Here is a 16,484-nt window from a genome sequence, read left to right as displayed (position 1 = left end):
GTCTTGGCAAGAAGCAAATTGATCTCTCCTCTTTGGTGACTGGTATAAAGGGAAGAAATTATAGTATTGCAACAATGGCTTTTTCTGTGATTTCAGTTGCACAACATCTCTGAAAGTGATCAGAAAAATGTGTGTGTGTGGAGTGCTGTCATGTCTTTCATCTCATAAGACTATCAACAAAGAAAGAACCTTTTCACAAGAATTCTACTGTGGAGCTGGGCATACCATCTATGCATTTTTATCCTGCCTCAGTGCTCTCTTGTATATGAAAAATCGCAACCATAGTCAGTGCTGGAATCAATCAATCAATCATAGCATTTGTACAGTGCAGCACTATCACCCCTAAGGGTATCTGGGCACTGTTTCTCAGTCAAAAAGTCACGCCTTGAGTCTCTTTCTGAAGTCCGCCAGAAAGGAAGCTGTTCAGAGGTGAAGGGGCAGGCTGTTCCAGGACTTCACAGCTGTGTAGGAGAAGGAGCTACAATGTATGCGGGGTGTGTGTGTGAGGTTGACTGAGGGGGATGTGGATGCAGCCAGGCACCACCTGCAATTTTGTTTGAATCTCATTAATTAATCAAAGGGTGTAAGATCTCATTAAGTGCAGTAGTGTTTTGAATGAGTGGTAGCAGGGGTCACTAGCCTCTCTGGGAGCATTGCAAGTGCTGTAACACCGTGTCACATAAGTTTTTCACAAAAAAGAGGGAAAATGTAGAAGAATCAGTCCAGAAAGAGCACAAGTCACGCAGATTATTCCCCAGTGTCCCGTAGCCAGGAGTAATGTATCTCAACCTAGATTTACTAGAAAAAGTGGTATTGGTAACCCCTTTGTTATGGGGTGGTGGTGATGAATACAACCTTGGGATTGCTTGATTACCATTATTATTTATTAACAAAAATAGATAATGCTGTTGCCAGAACAAAGAGGTGATCATCTTCCTTCTCCATTTTGAGACTTTATATCGTAGCTTTTGAGTTTGGATCCCTGTCTCAGGTGGCATGTTATTATCGGACAATAACGTCTATCATAGGTTTACTTTTTCTGTAGAAGAATCTTTAACATTTTAAAAGGGGGATTTTGTCAGCTGAATTTACAGCAGACATCGAAAAAGCAACCCAGTCCTCCAAATTCACACTTCTTCATATTTAGGATCCTAACTCAAGTTGGTTAAAAAGTTGAAATTAAACAAAAAACTATAAATCAGACTGACCTCTCAATTCTGATATTATCAAGCCTGAAATCTACATGAAAGAACTTTCATGTAACATTTTACAGAAACCCTCTGTCCTCTTTGATTGTACTCACAAAAACACATGCAAATCGCTCTTGCCATGTGGAAAGATAATGTGCCCAAAAATACAGTTTTGTTTTTTAAACTATGGTAACGTACCTGAAAAACTTCCAAGCCTTGGGGCATTCAGATCGCTGCCATCATATATTTCAAGTGAATCCCAGTTATGCTCTGTTGCAAAACTTATAACTTGGATCTGTGTGAAAGAAATCATCCAGCAGTATTACCACATGAGAAATTAATGGAAAATATAAATTGATTATGCATGAATATATTGTGATGTAATTCCCTTGTACAATTCCTCATAGCAATGGAAATTGTGAAGTGATGCACGCCTTATGTAGTTTATAGAGGTTACAAATATAACTGTTGTAATTTATCTGGTTGCAGTTCCTACAATCCTTAAGCTACTATATTGGTCAATATAATGAACTGTGGTAGTTATTGTACATCATCTGTATAATCCTTGACATCCTTGTCTATACAGGGTAATTGTATTAATTGGTTAAATGGTACATTTCTTCCCTTTACTACACTGGAATATTCTGAAGGCTGTAACAGAATAGGATAGTGGAACTGAGGAGTGAGGAAGTGGCTTGAGGAGTCGTGAGCAACTGTATAAAGTTCTGAGATATCTATCAGAATTTGAAGAATTTTTTCACTCTTTTATGGTGATGAGGATGGGATCAAAACTGCGCAGGGGGTAGTGAATGACTACCTCACACCTGAGAGTTGCTATGGAGAGCCACCTCACCTTATAGCCTAGTGCCTAGTTCCTGAGGCCTATGAGGCACAGTGAACTATTTTCTGGCTGATCTGTATACACGTCCCTACAACACATTTGGACTACACAGGTACTGTCTTGTTTATTAATGCGGGGACAAGCCAAATACATGAAGGAAATATATTGAAGGATGTTTCCCGCTGGTTGTACTTACGAGTGGTGATGGTTGACCCAGTCTGAGCATTAGAGCTCTGGTGAATGTCTTCTGGTGCCAGGTCCAGAAAAGCATGCTGGGCATGTAGGTGGATGCTAAGATTTGACCAGTTAGAACTTAAACCCTCAACATCATTGGAAGGGAAGCTTGGTCTGGTCACATCTGGTTGTCTATGGCTGACAAGTATTTGAAGCGAAAAGGAGATTGCTCACAGGACTAGTTTGTACACTGCTCTGTATGCTACAATTGAGGCAACCTACAGTGGTATTGCAGGTAGTGGACGTGGGCCTAGCTGCCATTGTGAAAACAGCAGACAGGTTCCCCTTTTCACTCTGGAGGTTGTGGTGCTGAGTGAAACTTGACCAGACGGGGAGCGTGAAGTCCACCCTGTCTGAGGAGATGATAATTTCCCATTTGGCTGATGCAGCAAAGGATTGGAGAGGAGCAGCAGTGCAGCAGCCTGTGAATATCTGTAGAGCAGTGCAGAATCAAGATGAGAAGCAGCGCTGTAGCCTGTGAGACTCTGTTAAGCAGTGCAAGATCTATACAAGAGACAGCATAGTGACCAGGAAGTCACTGAACTCTAAATCAAGGAACTGCTTTGAGTGATCGTCTAGTGGGCCACTCATCTTCTGTTCCATTATGTTTGATGGGGAGTCAAGAAGATTGGCGTGAGTGCCAATGGAACATGATATTGGATTCCGGCCAAGTGAAGAGGAAGCCCTCTCAGCAAAGCAGAGATTGAGGCTGGCTGCCTTGTCCCAAAGAACGCCTCATCCAGGAACAGGTTGAAGAAAGGAGGATTAGGGACCATCCAAACCCCAGTTTGAATCCATCTAACTGAAGCTGGGGAGGCGCACGGGGTATAATTCCCCCACTAGCAGGTTTCTCTCTCCTTGCCTGCTTGAGGGGGAGACATTGCAAGGGCAATAATATAAACAATCACTTTCAATGTAGTTTTTTTAAAAGTATATAGAGGTGATATACTGTGATGTTTTGATTTTCATTACAGGATATACAGGCACTCTAACATTTATATAGGGATATCCGACTTGAAGAAATAACAGTCATTGAAGATAGAGTTTACTCTCAAAGTGTAATGAATTGGTTATTTTAAACTACATAAGGTGAATTCTGAACTAGTATAGGTGAACTTTTGCCCATATGACCAAAACAACTGTGTAATATTTTACTTAAACTTTGTGTTCACTCTTGCTCTTGGTTTCCCTCATCCTGTGTCTTCAAGGTGAAACATAGATCCTATTGCATCATATATTGCATTAAGAGTATCAAGCTGCACTATACCCTATACTCTCAGCCTTCCACTCCACAATGGTAGCAGTGAGTATGACTCAACCACCAACTTTTCTCAGTGACCTAGGGGTGTCAATTCTAGTGTGGAAAGAATGGGCAAAATTATTTAAGTCATATTTAATAGCTATCGGGGGAAAAGTTCTTACCTTGCATAACTTAGGTATACAGGGGAGGAAGATATATGAACATTTTACAGAAACGAATGTAGACAATGAAGAGGTGGAAGATACACTACACAATTATCAAAAAACTTTCCACAAACTAGAGAGTCACCTTGGTCATAAGGTTAATACAGTGTTGGAAAGACATAAAATTGTTAGTAGAATACACTGAAAAAATGAGGAGGTATTCAGTTATATTGCTTGTTTAAGAGGCTAAGCAAAAACCTGTGAATTTGGATCCTTAGGGGACTCTTTTATAAGGGGCCAGTTGGTTTGTTATACCAACAACTCACAGACTCAAGAGAAACTGACATTGCTAAGAGTGTTAGATGCACTGCAGAAGGTATTAAAGAAATAAAACAGACCACTGAAACAGACGCCATAAAAGTGGTAAGTGAACATATGAATCAGGTGGACCACACAGTTATCTAATGGGAGGGACAACATGTATATGAAGTGCATTATAAGAAGAACTCATACCCTGCTAAGGCAGGAGCAAAAAACAGGTTTTAGCAATGTAGAAATAGCAATCTTTTAGCAAACTGTCCTAGCTCCCCTGCAAAAGACAGCGAATGCAGAAAATGCCAAGGGAGAGTCGTTGTGCTTGAGCTTGTAAGAATGTGAAGGTTGTGAAAAAACCTGTCCATGTGGTTGAAGACATGAGTGACAGCAAGTGGCAAATTTATATTGTAGATGAATGAAGAGGACCAGGATAATACACAACATACATGTGAACTTGCCCCAGAGGGAATTAATGTGTTACTTTAATTGACCAACACGTTTTCAAAAACAGATTTCAGGATAAAGGGTATGTTTTTCAATCTGTGGATATCAAAACGGGAGAATACATTAGGGATCCTAAATCATTAGTGTGGATGTTAACAATGCACATCACATTTAAGGATTGCCAGAAGGTAGAAAAAGTATACATTTCAGAGAAGGGATCAAACGTATTGGGAGGGAGACATCAAAAGGAATTAGAAATAAAATTAGATCCAAATAATACTGAACAAGTCATGACAATTTAGGTATTTGCCTGGAATTGAGATTTGCAAAGAGTTTCCTAGATTGTTTGAAAACAGACTGGGGCATCTAAAAAACTTTCAGAACTACATTAGGTTAAAGGAGAATGCGGTACCAGCAGTGCATAAAGCTAGACCTATCCCACATCTGATGTAGGAACCCCTAAAGATAGATTTAAGAAAACTGGTTGATCAAGGTGTTATTGAGCTGATAGAGCGCTGTTTGTGATTGACTCCCACTGTAGATACTAAAAAAACAGGTGGCATGGGATTCAGACTAAGTATTGATCTAAGAGACTTGAACACCAGCATTTGGGTAGATTGGTTCCTGCTTCCAAGAATAAGCGAAATGATAAGCATGATAGGAGAAGCTAGTTGGTTTAGTGTGATTGACTTATCATCATTAAATCATCAAATAGAACTTTATTGAAGCTCCAAAGTTCTCACCTCATTCATAACCCCAGATGGTGGGTACAGATTCTGCAGAATGCCCTTTTGATTAGCCTCTGCAGTGGCCCTTTTCCAAAGAGGTATGCAGAATATCTTGGACGGCATTGAGTACATGATGATCTTCCAAAACAACATCCTAGTGTATGGGGTCATGAAATTTGTACACAAATACACATTGAGGAAAATGTTCATGGTCCTGAATGAAGCAGGATTGAGACTCAAAATTGATAAGTGTCAGATTGAAGTAGGGTCTGTAGAGTATTTTGGCCACACTGTTTCCAAGGACAGGGTTAAACCCAAATTGGACTTAATAGTTCTTGCACGAGAAGTTCCCTCACCCACCAATAAGGAGGAACTGAAATCCTTTCTCAGCTTGGCAGATTTTATGGCCAAATTTGTTAAAACAATTTCTGATGTGACTGCACCACTGAGGGCCTTAATAAAGAAAAAGGTAATTCTTTTGTTTTGGATCAAGACTGCCAGAGTTCCTTTAAAGCAATAAAGATAGCTATTGCGAATGCTCCTAATCTAGGAAACTTAGACACAAAAAGAAAGACAGTACTTACTACGGATGTGAGTTGTAAGGACATGAGTGATATATTATCTCAAATAGTTGATGGGGAAAAAAAGGATAATAGCTTTTGCTTTGAGGGCTCTCAGAGAAGCAGAACAGAACTGCTCCACCATAGAAGATGAGGCGTTAGCTTGTTATTGGGCTGTGACTCATTTCAGGTTCTTTCAATGGAGACTGCCTTTCACTTTGAGAGCACACCACAAACCCCTCACATTTCTCTTTTCAGCTAAGGGTTGGACATTTAAATTGTCACTCTCTACCTAAACATGCCCTGGAGATATTTGATCTCCTAATCTATAACAATTGGGATGCTTTATTTTTTTACCGAGACATAATTGAAGACAAGGTCAGTGGCTGCTAGTGCCTTAGCTATTCCTCAGGGTTTTTCTATCAGGCATTTTGACAGTAGTAACAAATCCGGTGGCAGGATTGCATTTATACATCATTCCTCACTGCACTGCACTGTTCCTAATATGGATATGTTAGAAATTGGGTCTTTGGTTGGCAGTCAGGTTACCTCCTGTCCAAGCAAGGACCCTCACTCTAGTCAGGGTAAGTCACACACAATCCAAAGTATCCTGTGCTCACCCTCTGGTAGCTTGGCACTGAGCAAGGCTTAACTTAGAAGGCAAAGTGTAAAGTATTTGTGCAATAAATCATACAATAACACAATATAGCACCACAAAAATACACCACACAGTGTTTAGAAAAATATATAATATTTATCTGGATATTTGCAGGTCAAAACAATCAAAGATGCAATAAGTAAATGAAGAGAGATCACTGAAAAGTGATATAAGTGTCTTAAGTCCTTTTAAAGCGAACAAAGTCTCTTTTAAGCACAAAGTACCTGGTTCACGTGAAAAATCTCGTTAATGGACCGCAGAGGAGGAGAAGCGTGGAAACAAAGGGGGTGTGCGTCGATTAGTCGGGCCGTACACGGTGATGCGTCATTTAGTTTCCATGCAGGGATGGCTGTGCGTCGATTTCCGGCACTCGGTCATGGATCCTCTTCGGGTTGCGGGGTTTTCAGACACTCCGGGGTCTGTGCGTGGAATCCTGGGCTTGTGGAGCGAAGTCACAATCGCTGCATCGTTCCGGTGGACGTTGCATGAAAGTTTCTTTTACACTGCAGGCGCTGCATCGATTTCCCCTCTGGAAATCGGGCCACGTCGTCCCAGGTCGGCTATGCATCGATCCGGTGGGCCGTGAGTAGAAGTTCCGGTCGCAACACACGTGCTGCGTCGATCTTCTCCTTGCGAACTCGGGCTGCGTCGTCCCAGCTCGGCGTGCAGTGAATTTCTCACCACGGGGTAGGCTGTGCGTCGGTTTTAGCAAGCTGTGCGTCAAATTTTTGCCGCACAAGGAGTCCAATTGCAAGAGAGAAGTCTTTTGGGTCCTGAGACTTCAGGGAACAGGAAGCAAGCTCTATCCAAGCCCTTGGAGAGCACTTATTCACAACAGCAAGGGAGCAGCAAGGCAGCATGGCAACAGCAAGGCAGCAGTCCTTCACAGAAAGCAGTCAGGTGAGTCCTTTGGGCAGCCAGGCAGTTCTTCTTGGCAGGATGCAGGTTCTGGTTACAAGTTTCTTCTCCAGGAAATGTCTGTGAGGTAGAGTGTCTACCCCAAGAAGTGTCTAAAGTCTGTGGTTGTGGGTCCTCTTCTTATACCCATTTTGGCCTTTGAAGTAGGCTTACTTCAAAGGAAAGTCTCACTTGATTGTGAAATCCTGCCTTGCCCAGGCAAGGCCCCAGACACACAACAGGGGGTTGGAGCCTGCATTGTGGGAGGGCAGACACAGCCCTTTTAGGTGCGATTGACCACTCCTCCCCTCCCTCCTAGCCCAGATGGCTCATTGGAATATGGAGGCTACACCCCAGCCCCCTTTGTGTCACTGTCTGGAGAGAGATGCAAACAGCCCAACTGTCAAACTAACCCAGACAGGGAATCCACAAACAGGCAGAGTCACAAAAATGGTTCAAACAAGAAAATGCCCACTTTCTAAAAGTGGCATTTTCAAACACACAATCTTAAAACCAACTTTACTAAAAGATGCATTTATAAATTGTGAGTTCAGAGGTCCCAAACTCCACATGTCTATCTACTCTCAAAGGGAAGCTACGCTTAATCATGTTTAAAGGCAGCCCCCAGGTTAACCTATGAGAGAGATAGGCCTTGCAACAGTGAAAACCGAATTTGGCAGTATTTCAATGTCAGGATAATTAAAACACATTATTATATGTCCTGCCCTAACCTTACACTGCACCCTGCCCATGGGGCTAAATAGGGCCTCCCTTAGGGGTGTCTTGCATGTAGGAAAAGGGAAAGGTTAGGCCTGGCAAGTGGGGACATTTGCCAAGTCAAATTTACAGTTTAAAACTACACACACAGACACTGCAGTGGCAGGTCTGAGACATGATTACAGTGCTACTTATGTGGGTGGCACAATCAGTGCTGCAGGCCAACGAGTAGCATTTGATGTACAGGCCCTGGGCACCACTTTACTAGGGACTTACTAATAAATCAAATATGCCAATCATGGATAAACCAATCAACAGTACAATTTACACAGAGAGCATATGCACTTTAGCAGTGGTTAGCAGTGGTAAAGTGCTCAGAGTTCAAAAGCCAACAAAAACAGGTCAGGAAAAATAGGAGGAAGGAGGCAAAAGGTTTGGGGATGCCCCAGTAAAAAGGGCCAGGTCCAACAGGATATTATTGAGGGTCTGTCATTTTTATTTATACTGTCTCTGACCTTTTCTGTGTCAGATGGCTTGATTTACAGCCCTCCAGATGCAGCATCCACTTTGTTGGAAACTCTAACAGACACCTTGGGACAACTATGTTCCTCCCATGCTAATCCTTTAATCTTGAGCGATTGGAATTTCCATGTGGACGATCCTCTAAATAGATTTCTGAGCAATTTGTGTGTACTCTTGAAGGATTTAACCTTGAACAGCTAGTTAAAGTCCCTACACACACTGCTGGCCATACCCCTTGATATGGTTGTGGCCAATCCTCTTTATGTTAAGATTCAACCAGTTGTTTACTTTGTCTGGTCTGACCACACATAAATTCCGTTTGAGATGTCACTACTTTCTACTTCTGCTGCCCCTTGCTGAATCAAATTATTGTCCAGACCCTGGTATAAAGTTACTGATTTGATTCTGATCGAAACCCTCCAGTCTACTTCGATAAATCTGATAGGCTCATTAGATCAGGATGTGATCTTGTCTATATGAGACTTTGGTAACTGAGAGAAAGGGGTGAGATCAGATTGACCACGTTTCCCCTTAGGAGTCTTTCTTGTCATGCGCCCGCTTGACACAATCATCTCGGCCATAGATGAGGCACTGATAGTTAGCCGGAGAACCCGGATTAGGCCAACAGGTGTCATAAGGTGTGGAATCATACTTAGTACCCACGATCCACTTGAGTCTGCCGCCCACATTTAGTAGCCTCATTAGCATAATGAGAACCTATGTCACACTCCCTGCCCTGCACATGTGGTGTGGAATTTAGTTGTCAAATTTGATTCTGTGCTCTCTTTTGAGCCTCAGATTATATATTTTTCTAGCTCCCTTTTTTTTGACCAGGAGATCACTCAGGTGGATGCTCTACCTTGTCCAGATGGATGATCAAAAGACATTGTTCACACATTAATTACTTCCTAGCTACATTACTGTAACAGTCTCTATCTAGGCCTTCCCAACTATCTGATTCACCACCTACAAATTATACAAAACACTACTGGCTGCCTGATTCTTAAGATTCCCCCTTGGATTTAAATTTCCAGCCATTTGTTCCAACTCTATTGGCTCCCTATCAGGATATAATTCAAAGCCTATACTTTTGCATTTCGAGTCTGTAATAGAAAGGGTCCTGGGTACCTCAGGAATCAGTTTCAACTAGCAGGGCATGTATATTTTTAACTCCTAGGATAAATACGTTCAGGTGCCGTGGTCGCTCCTTTTCTTTCCTGTCAGCCAGACTGTGGAACGCTCTGCCCTTGCCTCTCAGAGGTTGTACTTAGAAGTGACTCTTCAGGAAGGGCCTAAAAACTCACTTGTTTGATTCAAGTCCACGCTAATCTTGTTGGGTTTTATTGGGGGGCAAATTCTTCCACAAGATCTGGGACACCTTCTTGGTAGCTCAGAGCTTTAAAAATACATTGTATTGTATTGTAAGGGTATAGTCAACACCACTCCCCATGTAGCCAAATGGCACACGGGAAGGAAAAACCTGGCTGCTGACTGCCTATTCAGGTTGTCTAAGAATATATGTTGAAGAAGAGATTCAGTGCTCCCCTTGATCCTGTTTATGTGCTAAAATACCAGGTCTGATAAAGGATGAGTGAAAGAGAGGGGTTAATGATGATTCTTTCTTAAAGTTACTCAAAGAGAAAATAATCCATGGATGGCTATCAAAACCCAAAGAACTACAGGAAAAACTCAGGGGCTTCTGGGATGTTCTCATGAAATTAAGCATATCCAATAACATGGTAATAAGAGGGGATAAAATAGTAACCCCTGAAGAGTTATGGGAAACGTTAGTGGACATAGCTCATTAGGGTCATCTGGGAAAAAGCATCACCAAGTGAAAGATCAGAGCTACTTACTGGTTCGCAGCAATGGACCATATAGTAGACAACAAAGTAAAAGAATGTGTCAGGTATGCTTTGAGTGATAAAGCTAAATACACCTGTAAAACCCCAATGTCAACATTGAAAGTGCCCCTTAAACCTTGGGAGAAACTGGGGTTAGACCTCAAAGGTCCTTAGAGTCACTTTATCTGGGTAGGAAAATAAATGTTGGTTTTGGTGGATTATCATTCCCACTGGATAGTTACCAGAGTAGTGAATCATGCGACCAGCCAGGATCTATTCACTTTAATGTCAGATGATTTTGTGACAAAGGGGATACCAAGCACGTTAATTACAGACAATGGGATGCAGTTCACAGACACCACGATCAAATGTCTGGAAAAAATGTATATTCATCTCTATAGGACAGCCGTTTACTGTCCAACAGCTAATGGATTGATGGAAAGGGTAAATAGATGATTAAGGAATGTTTACAGCATTCCACTAATTCAAGAGAACCTGTAGATATAGCTCTCAAGAAGATACTGTGGTTGTAATGCTGTCACTGGGATTTTTCAATTTTTGTCTTTGAGAGGGAGACTTCCAGCCTCCAAACTGAATCCAAATTGGTTAAAGGGTTTGAACTTAGATGGTTACACAGAGAGGAAGTGAGTGAGAAAGTCCATCAGTATCAAATGAAATACAAAAGCAGGTACAACTGGAAACATGGGACCAAAGATAGGCATTGGAAAGTGGGTTAACAGGCAGTTGTCAAACTCCCTGATTCACTTCAGAAAGAAGGCAGCACATTTTCCAAACCTCTGAGAATGGTAAAAGTTCAAAGAAATGCTGTAACTTTAGAATATGGAAAGGTATAGAGCATGTATATACTCTCTCAATATAATTCGTTAATGCCCTAAAAACTGCAAGTTACACATGAGGAATCCCTTGCTGCTCCTGTATGTTTAGCTAATATGTTACAATATAACTATTGATAGGAATGAGCTAAACATATACTTCAAAGTACCAAAACTATAGTTAGAATAAATGCAACAACTTGCCACTGTTAGATTTAATAGAACTATCACAGAAAAGAAGCTATAGAACTTGTTTTTTCGATGAGCCAAAATCCAGTACTCTAGCAGACCTTATCTGATTGGCCAGCCTCTGTCAGGATGAGCCAAGCTTTCTTAATGAGGTGTGTAGTGGCTTGTATACAGACAAAATAAATCTGGTGGGTGGAGATCTGCAGGCTGCTGAGCAAATAGACAGGAATGGGGGTTGAGTAGCCTACCTGGTCTTCAAAGAGGTAATGGCTAGTTAGGACATGACAAAGGCTCATCCCCACTTCTTGCACCCCCAGCCAGACATGAGCCCCAGTAATTGAATTAGCAGAAGGGGTGGAAGGGAAGTGTTAGGGAAACTTAGCCACACCAGTGGAGTGGTTTAGCCAGATTTTACCTCCAGCAAAGAGTTTCTCCATTTGGGATTTTGAAGGAACATTGCTTTCTGGGACAAAAATATGTCACACTTTGGAGAAAGTTGTCATACTTCTGGGTGTTACCCTGCACCCCATTGGTCAGTGGTGTCCCCCTGGATGTCACCCAGGAACACTGGATAAATATGGGAGAGGTGTCCAGCTACTCAGATCCCTGCCTGAAACTACAAGGAGAAGAAGCACTGCCCCAAGTGTACACCCTGGCCTGTACACCAAAGGATTGCACTCTGAATAGCTGTACCTTCTCCACACTGTGGAACTACAGCCCTAGGGACATTGCCTTGCTTCAATAAGAGAAGGAGTGGACTCTCTGAAAGCAATAGTTTTAAAGAGCTTCAACTGCAGCATCTCCACGAAGAAAAACCCAGCTGGCCAGACTCCAGTGGGTGTTTAAGGATTGGGCCGGATGCATTCTGGGATATGTAGTTACAACATCCTAAGGACAATCTCAGAGCTTGTAGACCCTTGGATTCATGTTGTGGATACTTGGAGATTCAAAGAGGAACTTCTGGAAGAAGATTCATAAGTTTGGAGACAACTGGAGAATTCAGCCCTCATTCCGACAAGTCAAGCTGGCAATGTCCAACCACATCCCGTTCTGAAATCCAGTTTTTCCCCCCTGAAGCTCCGTAACCTTTCGCCGATGACAAGACTTCCAGCAGGTGACTGAAGCATCACACTGGGCCAAGCCACCATCATCAACTCGCAACCCTGTCTAGTAAAGAGCCTGGCCCGATACAATAGAAAATGCTGCAAAAAAGTAACTAAGCCAGAAAGTAAAAACGTGTACAGCCCTACAGCTAAGGGGTATCCGACTTGCACTCCATCACTGTTGGCCTGAAACTTTGATTTTGTCCTGGTCAATTGTGACCAGATGTCCCAGAGTGGCATTTTTAGATATTTGCCACTAGAAAGTATTTAATCTTTAAGAAAAATGATATCTGCTGTTCCCTACACTGAATTTCTGTTGTTTTGGTGTCATTTTAATCATATAATATTTCCTATCATTATAAAATGGTGTTGCATTTTTATTGTCTGTTGTGTCTTACTTATTCCATGTACTGGTGTTTTAAATGCTTTACGCACCTGTCTCCTAAGTTAAGCCTGCCTGCTCATTGCCAGTAACCAAGGCTGAGCAAGGGAATATTATTGAGACCTTGACTGGACTTTATATTTTGATTGTGGCCTTATTAGAAGTGGTGGTTACCTACCCACACCTACTGATAAACCACTTTCCAAGACTCTGTACTACTGTAACAAATTACTAAAGGTGGTCTAAGCTTGCAGAGTTTCACTTTATAGAATTTCACAGAGTTACAGAAAAACTCCACAAGATTTCATAATGAGTGGAAAATATGCAGATCACACTGCTCGTGCTGTAATTTTGCACCGGTAGCGGTTGCAGGGCTGAACATCTGCCTGAATGGTGGTAAGGGTTATGCAAGAGTGGGCGGCTATTCAGGTTGCTTTTGTGCAACTCGAGTGGAAAATCCTCTTGACTGACAGCAAATCTATGTGAACAACCGTCCTCTCTGACCACCACGGCTCGCATCTGCATACATTGTAATTTGAAGCCAGAAGGATCCGTGAAAACTGGAAATTGTGCAAGGTGCTGGCATATCTCAATCGCAAGTGCACAATGTGAAGCATTCCATTGTTTCTGAAAGGCATAACACTTACGCCACACACTGATTGGCAGAATTTATAAGGAACTCCCAGTACAAACATAACAGGGAGTTACCCAAATTCTTCCAATTCCACAAAAGGATTTATAGCTCCACAAGAGCATATAGTTTCAATTACTTCAACTTGGGCTCAACTCCTATTAACTTTGGCAAGGGCAGACAGATTTAACTTAGGAAAATATGTAAGGTATCAAGCAGTGCCAAAACTGTTAAAGAGTCAAAGTACAAAACAATAAAAATCCTACAAACCATTTAAATGTGATAATAAAAATGATCACAGTTAAATGAAGGGAACCAGAGATATGAATGTCTAAACTTTTAAGATATAAAGAAAGAGCAGAGCATCCACAGGTGTAGTAGACCAGGACATAAGCACATGTTGAGCCCTACAGTGATGCACCAGAGGCCAGCTAGGTCTAATAGGAGTACCTGGACACAAAAGCTGCCTTCTGACTTAGAGCCTGATTAAATTTTGGTGTTTGACCCCACCTCCAACAGAGCAGTGGAGAAATGTACTTGTTGATAGAGGTGCCTACAGTCAAATTAGGATATGTCCGTTAGTCCAGTGGACATTTCATGCCCCATTAAGGCAGTTCTTGCCAAAGTATTGTAACTTTGTCGTACAGCGTTGTCAATCATGATGGAACAGTGCAACAAAGCTAAAAAAAAATATTTTATTTTCAAGACACAAATTCAGAAAGAATGATTTTCTTTTTGTAAATAAAAAAAACACAATTCCCCCTTGCCCTGGGGCGTTCCCTACCATGGCTAGCAAAGCATTGATCACTTTTCAATGCCCATTACCAGGTTTTCCCTACCTGTATTGAAGACCAGCTACATGTCCATCCACCTAAATTAGCTGGGTGGACATATTGCTTGACCGCTAAGGAGTTTCATCTTGGTGGAGATGGAGTAGTCTCCACCATCGTCAAACTATGATCTACCCCATTTAAAGTGAGCAGTCAGGCCATTGACTTGATGAGGAAGGGAACTCCACACTTGTTACGATGTAGTTCCCTGGCTGCCATGCATTAAATTTGATCCTTAGTCTTTTTTATTGAAGTCAAAATCCCCTATCAGGACAAGAGTGTAAACTATAGTCTATGAATTTGTTTCAAAGACAAATATCCATTGACTGAGGCCCCACTGAGTCTCTTGGTTTTGGTGGAAAAGGCTCCTAGAAGGCAAATTAAAATCTTGCACCTCAAGTTTTCTCATCAATCAATACCTTTCATGTGTTCATCCAGTTAAAGTAATACGGATGGACTTGGTTTCTAATTTTGGAACTCAGAAACCCAGAACGAGTGAAGAATACAATCTGTTGTCAGGTAGATTGCATATAAACTGGATCCCTTACCCATGAGGTTCTGTTAAAGTGTTCTAGAAGGCAGCAAAAAGCTTAATTTGGGACTATTGTGAGTTCCCAGCCAACTGAGGTTGCGTGTGTGGATAGTTTTGGTCCTCCAGAGATCAATATTTTTTTAAGTGCCAACTTTACTGCATTTTAGAGTACCTCTTCTTGGTTACTTTTAAGGCTCCAATGACCTCAGAGACAACACAGAGTGTAAGACCCTCTCTCACAGAACCCACCTGGACAATCTAGTCAGGGTCCACTTTCCAACTGATCACTGCAGGAAAAGGCCTCCTGTATCCATAGGAGATCAGCCAACTGACCCTTGGCGTCCTCTTTTCAGTCACTGTGAGCAGGTCCAGAAAGTCAAGTTTCCACACAGGTCTCAGACTTCTGATCTTCAACATGTCCAAATGTAAAGATGTGTTCCGAACAGCTGGGGGTAAGGTGCAATGTTTGTTAAACAAGTGAGTGGGGTAACTCCTGGATATATCTTGACAAATGGACAAAAAGTTCCGAAGGGTAACCCTTTTCTATTTTCCAGCACATTCTGGTTATCTTACTGGGAACTATCCCACAATGCAACACTTTTTGTGAAGCCGAACTTGGCATAACCTTTCTGATCCTGGAGGAGGCTTGCGGAAGCGCAAAAGTGTGTCTGGGGTAACAAGCAGTCCCCTCCGACTCAACCACACCAAACTGAATCTGGCCCTGTTTCTTCCTCCTTTAGGACTGGACCAAAAGGATTTAGGTGTAACCTCAGACCATAAGACCTCTCTTCTCCAGGTCTCATTTATCACTAAACTATAAAGGGACACACCAGTGACCAAAATGTCTGTGAAGCTCCAGCACCAGTGGGTAATTAATGTTGGGTTTCTGAGCCTTTTTTTCCATCAGGATCCATTGGAGATGTAAAGGTAGCCATCCTAAATTGCTGCAGTCCTGAATGAGCCCCTGGACTGGGGTGCAGCAGCCCTGACAGTGACTGGCTGAGGCTGAACCATCTGGTTACAGCAGCCAAGCATGGTCCTCGGAAGTCCAGTGATGACGGGGGTGGGGGTGAACCTGAGGTTGAGACTGTTGAGCCTCCCTAGACTACTCAACTGGCAGTACCGCCACAGGAGTGGACCTGAATGCTGGGCGGCCCGCGGTGCAGCTGAGGAGGGGACAATCAACTTCAGACTATAGGACAGACGTGACCATGGTGAACATCAGAGGGCCTCCGCTGCCAGTCTGCTGCCTACGAGCGAGTCCAAGGTGACATTGGATGGAGGCCAGGCAGAATCTGGCCATGCCATAATACTGCTCTGGTTACCTGCTGTGCTGTGCTGCTGCTGGTGCAGCCTACTTCTTCCGTTCCAAGGGGATGACTGGGGGCCTGCCTCCAGTTGCTGCCCACTTTCCAACAAAGTCTGGGATGGCAGAGCGGGGCTACATAGGTCTGACTGCTATGTGATGGGTGCTGCCTCCCACTGGGATGTATTCTACCTGCGATGATGCCAGCTGTCAGAGGTTGTGAAGCTGGGAATGGATGTGAATAATTGGATTCCATACATTGGATTCAGCCTCATCACATAATTGGAGAGCCCCTCACCACCTATAGTGCTGGCTATGTGGGAA

At 42.6% G+C, this 16,484-nt stretch overlaps 1 protein-coding gene across 1 annotated transcript in view; it reads right to left on the bottom strand.

Annotated features, from left to right (window-relative positions):
* The window catches only part of CSMD1 (CUB and Sushi multiple domains 1), a 5,088,256-nt gene that overhangs the window by 1,436,868 nt on the left and 3,634,904 nt on the right, over positions 1 to 16,484 (bottom strand). Inside the window, exon 36 of the mRNA XM_069235813.1 lies at positions 1,389 to 1,485. Coding sequence (XP_069091914.1) covers positions 1,389 to 1,485 — 97 coding nt within the window. The remainder of the gene's footprint in view (positions 1 to 1,388; positions 1,486 to 16,484) is intronic.

This window comes from Pleurodeles waltl, chromosome 5, assembly GCF_031143425.1.
Source record: "Pleurodeles waltl isolate 20211129_DDA chromosome 5, aPleWal1.hap1.20221129, whole genome shotgun sequence".
Taxonomy (NCBI): Eukaryota; Metazoa; Chordata; class Amphibia; order Caudata; family Salamandridae; genus Pleurodeles; species Pleurodeles waltl.
This window is presented reverse-complemented; position numbering and strand designations above follow the sequence as displayed.